The 11,006-nt window shown below is 36.7% G+C and overlaps 1 protein-coding gene across 1 annotated transcript in view; it reads left to right on the forward strand.

The window, feature by feature from the left end:
• The window catches only part of TSPAN13 (tetraspanin 13), a 31,049-nt gene extending 24,164 nt beyond the window's left edge, over nt 1–6,885 (forward strand). Inside the window, exons 4-6 of the mRNA XM_004045131.5 lie at nt 175–288; nt 1,379–1,492; nt 5,771–6,885. Of these exons, the coding sequence (XP_004045179.2) occupies nt 175–288; nt 1,379–1,492; nt 5,771–5,845 (303 nt within the window). The 3' untranslated portion in view covers nt 5,846–6,885. The remainder of the gene's footprint in view (nt 1–174; nt 289–1,378; nt 1,493–5,770) is intronic.
• Nucleotides 6,886–11,006: the final 4,121 nt, after the last annotated feature.

The following is an 11,006-nucleotide window of genomic DNA, read 5'->3' on the forward strand; positions in this document are numbered from 1 at the left end:
ATAGAAATAGTGCCTTAATTTTTGCTGCAAACTGAAGAATAAGCCTTTGAAAAGTTTTAAGGATTTTTAAAATAAAAATTATTTTAGGTACACTTAGTACTAAAAGTTACAGGCTCCAGCTTTATACATTTTCTGCAGGGATGACACATTTTATATATTAAACACATTTACTAGGGTCAGCTTCTGGAGGTTGGTTGGAACAATACGGCAAGTGCTCGAAATGACATCCAGAGAAATCTAAACTGCTGTGGGTTCCGAAGTGTTAACCCAAATGACACCTGTCTGGCTGTAAGTACATTGTATAATATATGTTTTTGGAAATGTATTACAGATAAATAATGATTAATGTGGAAGAAATGGACTTTCTGATGCTGAATTGTGTTTCAGAATTATTTTATATATATATTTACATTATATTTCCATGTCCTCTGTTGTATCATTTGCCTGTTCTCAAATACCCACTCCAGAGAGTGTTGAGAATTTCAAGGCCCTATTGGACACAGATGCTAATGGTTTATTGTCCCTAATTTCTTCCCATCCTTCTCTTCCTGGAACAAGTTGTGAAAGAAATAACAGTACGTCAGTTCGTGTGTTCATATTTTGGGGAAACTCCTGTTATCACATCTCTGAGCCCTAAGCTGAATATTTCCTCAGTGAGGCTTCTTTTGTGAGATTATCTCCTTGTAGGGGGTCTGTGTTATGTTTCTGTTGCTGCGTAACACATTATTACACAGCAATAGAAACACACTGGCTTTAAATATCCATTTAGTGGCTTTAAATACCCATTTATTATCTCACAGTTTCCCTGGGTCAGGCTTGGCTGGGTCCTCTGCTTACCTGGCTGAAATCAAGGTGTCATCTGAGGCTGCAGCCTCATCTGAAGCTTGGGGTCCTCTCCCCACGCTCAGTGGTTGTTGGAAGAATTCAGTCTTTGTGGCTGTGGGACCACCCCTGTTTTTTTGCTGCCTGTTGGCTGGAGGTCTCTCTCTGCAACTAGAAGCTGCTCTCAGGTCCTATGTTACTCTTTCACAATGTGGCAGCATCAAAGTCACCGTGAGAATCTCTCCATTCTGTTAAGATGGAGTCTTTTGTAATGCATAATGGAGTCTTATCTGATGTAAGGTAACATGGAAGTGACGGTCCTATCATATTCACAAGTTCCACGCATACTCAAGAGCAGTGATTGTATAGGGTGTGTACACCATTGAGAGGGGAGAGTGGGAGTCTTGGGGGCTGTCTTAGAGATTTGCACACTAAAAAACCAAGGCCTCAAATTGGATATAATACTCTTAGACACTAATTTTGTGTGTATGCAGTTTTTATGGGCTTTTTATAAATGTATTTTGAAATAAAGGTTTTTTTACTTTAATTGGTGCAGAGCTGTGTTAAAAGTGACCACTCGTGCTCGCCATGTGCTCCAATCATAGGAGAATATGCTGGAGAGGTTTTGAGATTTGTTGGTGGTATTGGCCTGTTCTTCAGTTTTACAGAGGTATGTGCAAATAACAATATTTTTCCTCGTTTGTCACAGAGATTCCTGTTTTGCATGACAAAGGGCCTTGATTCTTGTTATCAGTGAGCATTTTCATTGAGAACTAGCACTGTAAAAAGAGGAACCTTGGTTTAGAATCAGAAGATCTTACAAGTCTATTAATAGCACCAACTTTAGGACCAGGTGAAAGGCTTGATCTGTCTCTTCTTATGTAAAATTTAATGAACTAATGAGTGAGATTAGATTGAATTATCTCTAGGGTCTCTTCTATTTCTACAGTTGTATGATGAATTATAATTTTAAATTTAATTTGGAAAAGGTAGGACATTCACATTGTTTAATATGTATGTTAATGTCTATAATACACAGACATACATATATAAAAAGATACACCTTGAAAAATTGCCTTCCTACACCATTTTTCATTCCCCTTTTCCTAGCCTTCTAAAACCTATGCATAATGTCTATATGTGCATAATGTATTGTGTATAATATGCAATTAATATATAGTACAATATTTATGTATGTGTATTTATCATATATTTTATTCAAGTTTAGTTTCTTTTTTTCTCATCAAGAATGAAATATGTACATTTGGCTGTCATTAACAGCATAGGAAAAAAAAAGACCAAGATTAATATTCTTTTTTTTTTTTGAGATGAAGTCTTGCTCTGTCGCCCAGGCTGGAGTGCAGTGGCACAATCTTGGCTCACTGCAAGCTCCGCCTCCCGGGTTCACGCTATTCTCCTGTCTCAGCCTCCTGAGTAGCTGGGACTACAGGCGCCCGCCACCACGCCCAGCTAATTTTTTGTATTTTTAGTAGAGACGGGGTTTCACCATGTTAGCCAGGATGGTCTGGATCTCCTGACCTCGTGATCTGCCCACCTCGGCCTCCCAAAGTGCTGGGATTACAGGCATGAACCACAGTGCCTGGCCTAGTATTCATTTTTTATTTTTATTTATTTATTTCATTTATTTATTTTGAGACAGAGTCTTGCTCCGTCGCTTAGGCTGGAGTGTAGTGGTGCAGTCTCGGCTTACTGCAAGCTCCACCTCTTGGGTTCAAGCGATTCTCCCACCTCAGCCTCCCGAGTAGCTGGGGTTACAGGCATGCACCACTACACCCAGCTAATTTTTGTATTTTTGGTAGAGACAGGGTTTCACCATGTTGGCCAGGCTGGTCTGGAACCCCTGGCCTCAAGTGATCTGCCGACCTCAACCTCACAAAGTGCTGGGGTTACAGGTGTGAGTCATTGCACCCGGCCCAATATTCATTTTTTTAAAGTTCCTTCTGACTTCCCTCTTTAGTCTGACCATTTTTTCATTTCACTGTTTCTCAGAAAAGAGCTATCTGACTTGTGAGTTGGTTGTGACATTAATTCTAGAAAAATGATATACAGCTTGACAAGAATTCTGTGCATTTCTCTCTTCTTTTGTTTAAAAACCATAGATTTTTGTTATGAAAACTTAAAAATACAGATAGAGAAAAACTGGAGTAATTTCTCTCTACACATCAGCTAGAGTCAGCAGTTATCAGAATTTTGCCACGTGGCTTCTTTTTTATATCTGGAATTTATTTTGAGAATTTAGTTCTTTTGAGCAGCCCAGTTTTCTTGTCATCGGATCACACTGCCTTCAGTTATGCTATTTTTTAAGTAGGAGTTCTTTAAAAATAGAACTCATGAGTCTTAGATTTCTAAAGTGTTCTTTCATGGAATCCTGCTTTATATCTTACATACTGTCTCCTTTGGAAATCTGGCTAGAGATTTTTATAACTTATGCAACCTGGTTTTATGGATAGTGATAGTGGTAGGCTCTCACTTTTTAAGTTTATATTTTGCTCAATATTCACAGAATCACAGATTCTCAGAATTTGAAGGGATGCAGTTACTTAGCTGATAACTTCTTCTCATAGGTGAAATAGAAAGATTTGATTTGAACTATTTATTATACCTTTAAACAAACCTAAACCATGAGAGAAACATTGATTTAGAATCTGAAAAAAGCTATGATGATTAATACATGTTCTTTGTAGTAACTTGAGAAACTACAAAAAATTATGAAGATGAAAAATTAGACGTAGCTACTGAAATTACCTACTCAGAAACAATCATTTATATTGTGGCATATTTCCTTCTGCCCGTTCTATGTTTAGTAAAATGAGTACCAGCTTATTGCATATTCTACATGTACTTTATTTTTCTACATACATTTTCATGTTATGAGCAATATATCTTGGTGACCTACACTGAGTGTAGGTTCTAGAGACCGCAGAGTTGATGACATCTAATCAAAGTTACCTTTGAAAAGTGCCCTCTTAATCATGAGCACTTTTGTAAGCTTGAAGTTCAATAATTATCCAGTTTTGATCTTTTTGCATTTTGGATGTAGCCTTCCTTTCTATCCCTCTCTGAACAGTCGGGCAAGGAAGGGGAGAGATTTTCCCCTTTTGGCACTTATAGCCAAGTTGGAGGAATACAATTCTGGTAAAATGTGGCTCCGGATTATGAGTATTTAGTTTGTTTGATTGCTTTCTTCCCCCAAGGACTGTGATTTACACTCTCAGCATATATCCAGGGGTGATAGTCAAAATATTAACATCCTCGAAAATTCTGACCAGAAGCTCCCTGTGCTGAAAATTTCCAAGGTGGGGAGCTTTGGCAAGTGATATTTGGGCAGGTTGAGGTGGGGCGGGGGGACTCAAAGAAATAGTTGTTTAACTACAGATATGTAAGTATTTCCGTGTTGTAACAGCTAGTGTGGCCGAGAACAGCCAGTGACATGTCAGATTACCGAAGAAAACCACAAAAGTGGGGTAGTTTATGGGCTCCAGGTTTGAACATGGGCTCTACCACTGAGGACCTGTGTGATTATTCTATTTAACCTCTTGTTGCCTCAGTTTCCTCACTGGTAAAATGACGATATTGATAGTATCTATTTTATGAAAGCTATTGGGAGGATTATATGAATTTGTAGTTTGTAGAATGGTACCTTTCATAAAGAACTCTTTGTTATGTTTGTTAAATAAATTTCTTTTTCCCCATTAGATGGATTCCAAAACAGATGACTTTCCACATCTTCAAATCAGGCTTACCTTTCCTTGATTCAACCTGCAGACCTTAGTCCACCAGCTATAAACACTGCCAGTTATGAATCTTACAGTAATTTGTGGATTCTTATTGTGGTCAATGGAGAGAATCTGGGACTTACCTAACTCTCTAGAAGTAGTTTAAAAGGGCTAATGGTGGCTACAAAGTCACATAAACAAAATTTAGGTTAAAAGTTGGCACACGTAGAAAGTGGGAGATACAGTTTAAAACTCATTTCATTCTATTAAAATTTTGTATCTTTTTTAGTCTAAAAAGTTACAATTTTCATTTATTTAAAATAAACCAACTTTGAAATCGAAACAGAGCACACATTTCTTAATTTAAAAAACTGTACTGGCTAACAATTTAGTGAACTTGGTGTGGGAAATGGCACAGTAACAGCTTCATCTCTTCCTACCAAGAGAGGTAGGAATTATAACATTTTAAATTTCTGTGTTGGAAAATTTATTCATTTTAAGATTTTTTCTGTTACTTAAATTTTACTGAACCTAGTTTATTCCTGAATTATCAAAATATATGCTATTTTAGCTATTTAGACTACTTTGACTTTGTATTAGTTTTCCATATTTCTGCTGTAACAAGTTACCACACACATAGTTGCTTAACACAACACAAACTTATTGTCTTACAGTTCTGGAGATCAAAAGTTTAAAATAAAAGTACCTTCTGGAGGCCAGGCTCACCAGCCCTTCTTTTACATCTTCAAAGCTAGGAGAGTTGCAGCTTCTCTTTCTATTTCCCTTTACTTCTGCCATCACGGTGTCTTCTCTCCATGTTTCTGACTCTGTCCTTCCTGCCTCCGTCATATGTGTCCCCGTGTGATTATATCATTGAGCCCACCTGGGTAATAATCTATTTATCTTGAGACCCGTAACCACACCCGCAAAGTCCCTGTTACTGTGTAAGGTAACATATTTGCAGGTCGTAGGGGTTAGGACATGGACATCCTTCAGGGCCAGTCATTCAGTTTACCACAGTGTTGGTTTGAATTTTTTCTCAGCGCCCGTCATTTGGTTTACTTCATTTCAAAAAGAAAAAAAATCTCTCCCCATTGAACAAAAGATGCAAAGCGATTCAGAGGGTCCAAAGTTATTTTATTGATCAACTGAATAAATATACATAAATGTTACTTTCTTTTTCTTTATTTTATTTTTCTTCCCCATTCCAGATCCTGGGAGTTTGGCTGACCTACAGATACAGGAACCAGAAAGACCCCCGCGCGAATCCTAGTGCATTCCTTTGATGAGAAAACAAGGAAGATTTCCTTTCGTATTATGATCTTGTTCACTTTCTGTAATTTTCTGTTAAGCTCGATTTGCCAGTTTAAGGAAGGAAACACTATCTGGAAAAGTACCTTATTGACAGTGGAATTATATATTTTTACTCTGTGTTTCTCTACATGTTTTTTTCTTTCTCCGTTGCTGAAAAATATTTGAAACTTGTGGTCTCTGAAGCTCGGTGGCACCTGGAATTTACTGTATTCATTGTCGGGCACTGTCCACTGTGGCCTTTCTTAGCATTTTTACCTGCAGAAAAACTTTGTATGGTACCACTGTGTTGGTTATATGGTGAATCTGAACGTACATCTCACTGGTATAATTATATGTAGCACTGTGCTGTGTAGATAGTTCCTACTGGAAAAAGAGTGGAAATTTATTAAAATCAGAAAGGATGAGATCCTGTTATGTTAAGGGAAATCCAAATTCCCAATTTTTTTTGGTCTTTTTAGGAAAGATGTGTTGTGGTAAAAAGTGTTAGTATAAAAGTGATAATTTACTTGTAGTCTTTTATGATTACACCAATGTATTCTAGAAATAGTTATGTCTTAGGAAATTGTGGTTTAATTTTTGACTTTTACAGGTAAGTGCAAAGGAGAAGTGGTTTCATGAAATGTTCTAATGTATAATAACATTTACCTTCAGCCTCCATCAGAATGGAACGAGTTTTGAGTAATCAGGAAGTATATCTATATAATCTTGATATTGTTTTATAATAATTTGAAGTCTAAAAGACTGCATTTTTAAACAAGTTACTATTAATGCATTGGCCCATGTAGCAAAAAGATATTTGATTATCTTAAAAATTGTTAAATACCGTTTTCATGAAATTTCTCAGTATTGTAACAGCAACTTGTCAAACTTAAGCATATTTGAATATGATCTCCCATAATTTGAAATTGAAATCGTATTGTGTGGCTCTGTATATTCTGTTAAAAAATTAAAGGACAGAAACCTTTCTTTGTGTATGCATGTTTGAATTAAAAGAAAGTAATGGAAGAATTGATCGATGAATTAAGTGAGGTGGAATTCTTTTCTTTCTGCTTTAGCTTCTCTCTGTTGGACTTAGAGCTGGGTATTGCTATTTTAGTGTATAATCAAGCTGTGGAAATAAATTTCCAGCATTAATGTCTATTGGTAGTCATCCTCAAATCCTTTCTTGAAATGTTTCAGTGGCTAATATTATCTCCATGGTGAGAAAAAGTTTTTCTAAAAAGAGAAGCCATTAATATTTATTTGGGAAAAATGTATACGTTCTTTCCCATTACGAAAAATTATTAATTTCTTGTTTTACATTCTAGGTAGCATGTGGTATTTTATTGTCTTACTAGGTTTTTAGACCGAGAGAGGGTAAATGGTTGATCTGTAGAGTTTTAGAGCATTTTGTAGGTTTGTCACTTCCGTGACTTTGCAACACTAGCTAATTTTCCAAGGAAACAGAATTGTGCCATTTTCACAATGTCCTATGAGGTCTGGGGTAGCCCTAACAGTGTCCCCACTTATACTGTAAGATGAGATTATAAGTGACATATGAAGGGAGATTTTATTATTATTTTTTATTATTACACTTTAAGTTCTGGGATACATATGCAGAATGTGCAGGTTGTTGTTACACAGGTACACATGTGCCATGGGGGTTTGCTGCACCTATTAACCTGCCATCGAGGTGGGAGGTTTTAAAATTCTGTCTTCCTTTAAGGCATTTGGCATTTTCCATGTTTGTTTTGTTACATTTTGAAATTATTATAAGGCCCTGGAATCTCCTAATGTAATACTTTCCTTAGTACAAATGATTATATGTGGAAAGGCTATTCCATAGAGAATCAGCCCTTACCTTGGTTTGTGCTCTAATTGCAGTGCCCTTATTTGGGTCAACACAGTATGCTTCATGCTGAACTTAAATGATGCATCCTGGAAATTCTAACAAAGGAAGGTCTCTTCTTCTGTTCAAATATAGATTGACTGATGTCAGCCTTCCTCAAGTGTGTTACTTAAAAAGCAAAGTGCAAAGAGAACAGCTGTCAGGGTGAGAAGTCTAAACACATTTTTGAAAGTAGCCTGGTGCTGACAAAATGCATTTAATCATGCTCAAGGCTTCATGAAATTGAGTTCATTAAATAAGGATTTTAAATCATTATGGCTAAGAAAAACATGTATATCTAAATATTAAAACAAAACGTAAAGATATCTAAGATGTTAAGATTTTAGTAAAATAAGTTAATGAAAAAGAAAGTCAGGGTCTGGGAAGTATGAATATTTAGGACTACTAAACTATGGGATTATAAGAGTGGGTAATGACAGTTAGCCACTCAAGAAATACGCATTTTCAAGCACCAAGGTTGTCCTTGTCAAATGAGTCTGGGCTTTCTGTTTTCTCTGGCAGATCTGAAGGTGATAGATTACCTAACACCTTCTGTGATGCTTCCTGTGATCTTTGTGTCGGGGTGCATATTTAGTGGAAAACCCTCTGAATAAGTCAGTCCTGAATCCCAGATGGCCCTGCTATGATCCTGCAAAGGTCATCCTGATCCCAGGATTAGAGAGGGCCGCTGCCCAAGTGCACAGAAATGCTGCCACAAACACGTAGTGTCAGAGGAGGATGAGTTTCAGATCAGGGTAGACCCTAGATGTCCTTTCTTCCCAAACCTAGCATTTCTTTAAAAAGGAACTGTACTGCTTAAAAAAATCTCTTCTTCTCTATTTGCACATTCCATTTATAGGAATGTTTTTTGGCACATTTGCCCAGTCAGCCTTGATGTTAAGGGTTAAATTTTATATAGAGAATATAATACTAATACAAAGGAAGAAAGAGTTCAGCTATAATTTCTAAAATCTGAGCTTGTTGTAGCTTAAATTCATCTCAGATACTCTGTTATCTAAGCAACAATGTGTTTGGTATGAAAACCAGTTTCGCATGTTCAACCTAAGTTACATGCTGCTGAATGGAACCTTTCATAGAAGGAAAGGAAACCAGAAGTGTGGCTTTTAGTTCTTCATTTCCTTGAGCCAAAACCTCCTCCTACAATTTTTCTAAATATTTGTTTAACTCTGTTAAAGTTTATTCATTATTTTGCAAATACACTAAATACGTCAAACTGTTTCAATTTTTAGCTGGTACTAAAAAAGTTAGAATCAAATTTTTCCATAGTATTTCATAGGAGAAAAACACTTTTAGTCACTGTGATTGTACAGACATGATCATTCATGTGTGAATTGTTTTATTAGAGATGATAATAAAGTTAAAAACCAGCTTTTCCAGGGTTCTGGGTAAGTGAAGGGATTGGTGTAAAGTTTTGTTCTGTATTTGGTACGTTTCAGACTAAAATAATTTTTAGACCAGGCTTTCTGTGCCAGATGAAATTACAATATGGGTTAGTGAATGTGTTCTAAATAAATTTAAGAGCGCAATCCACCCTTTCCCCAACACCTCCACTCCACGAGAAGAGGAGAGGGAGAGAAGGGAACGGGGCTTGTCATGTGGATGTTTTTCTTAAATGTCATAACTGAGCAATTGTAGTCATTGAAATACCTCTTGGAAATATGAGAAAGGGGAAAATCAAACTCTGCCATGTGGCAGGCCAATTCTCATCACTCTCCTTAGGAAAACCAGCTTTTGGAATTCATTTTCAAATGAGGATTTGAGGCCTCTGAGTTAAAATATATGTCAAAGAATGGACTTTGACATCACTTGGAGGGTGGAACCACTTTGCCTACTTTTAGGATCTTGCTTTTCATAGATCATGGAGTCATAACTTGACAAGTAGCCTTTTAATAGGTTAAGCTGACTTGACTTGGACTTTGAAGTCAAGGTCCTTGAACTGAAGGAAGTTCTATTCTTGCCTTAGAGCTTTTAATGATTTTTCTCCTGACTGGTATTCTTATCAGTGATTGCTAGTTAGAGGGTTCTCAGTAGACTACTTAGAATTACTGAATTCAAGAAAGAAAGAAAACAGATTTAGACAGTCATGGAAGATCATTTGAAGAAGACTATTGTTCCGAAATTGGTAAAAATGGTTTAATTAGGCATGTTGACCGTCTGTGTAAATGACGTTTACAGATGATTTATGTTAGCTACATTTTTTAACAGTTAATTCCTGTTTTTTTCTCCCTAAGCTATTGGATCTCAGATAAAACTGAAATTTTTGTTATTGTGCATATAGCATAAAAGCTATCATTTTAACCGTTCATAAGCTTGTAGTTCAGTGGCAGTAAGTACATTCATATTGTTATGCAACCATCACCACCATGCATTTCCATAACGTTTAACCTTCTGTACCTATTAAGCAATAACTCCTCATTCCCCTCTTCCCCTGGCAACCTCCACTCCACTTTCTATATGAAAACGATTCTGGGTACCCCATATGGGTGAAATTGTGTAGTAGCTGTCCTTTCGTGACTGGCTTATTTACTGAGCATAATGTCCTCAAGGTTCATCCACGTTGTTACATATGCCAGAACTTTCTTCTTCTTTTTTTTCATTGACATGGGGTCTTGCTATGTTGGACAGGCTGGTCTTGAACTCCCGGGCTCAAGCAGTTCTCCCACCTCCACCTCCCAAAATGCTGGGATTACAGGCATGAGCCACTGCGCCCAGCCATGAATTTTCTTCAAGATCGGATAATGTTTCATTGTATGTATATGTCACATTTTGTTTGTTCATTCGTCCATTGATGGACACTTGAGTTGCTTCCACCTTTTAGCTATTGTGGATAATGCTATGAGCGTGGGTGTATAAATATCTGTTCCCTGCTTTTAGTTCATAAGCATATACCCAAGAGTGGAATTACTGGGTTGGATGGTAGTTCTGTATTTAATTTTTTGAGAGACCACCATATTGTTTTCCACAAAACAAAAATGGCTGCACCATTTTATATTCCCACTATGTTATTAACATTTTTATTTGGCTGTTTGAAATAGCACTCTTCTACTTCTCTGTAGTCAGAGAAGTAGTCAAGATATACCTTCACTTGAAATTTATTTAAATGCAAATGATAGATTGTGAGATGACAGAAGAGGGATTTGGTAGAAAGAACAGGCATTGCTAATATTTCAAGGAGTTTAGAACAACCATGTTTGTATCTTCTATTTTTTTTTTTTTTGGAGACAGAGCCTCTCTTTGTCACCCAG

Source organism: Gorilla gorilla, chromosome 6, assembly GCF_029281585.2.
Source record: "Gorilla gorilla gorilla isolate KB3781 chromosome 6, NHGRI_mGorGor1-v2.1_pri, whole genome shotgun sequence".
NCBI classification, from domain to species: Eukaryota; Metazoa; Chordata; class Mammalia; order Primates; family Hominidae; genus Gorilla; species Gorilla gorilla.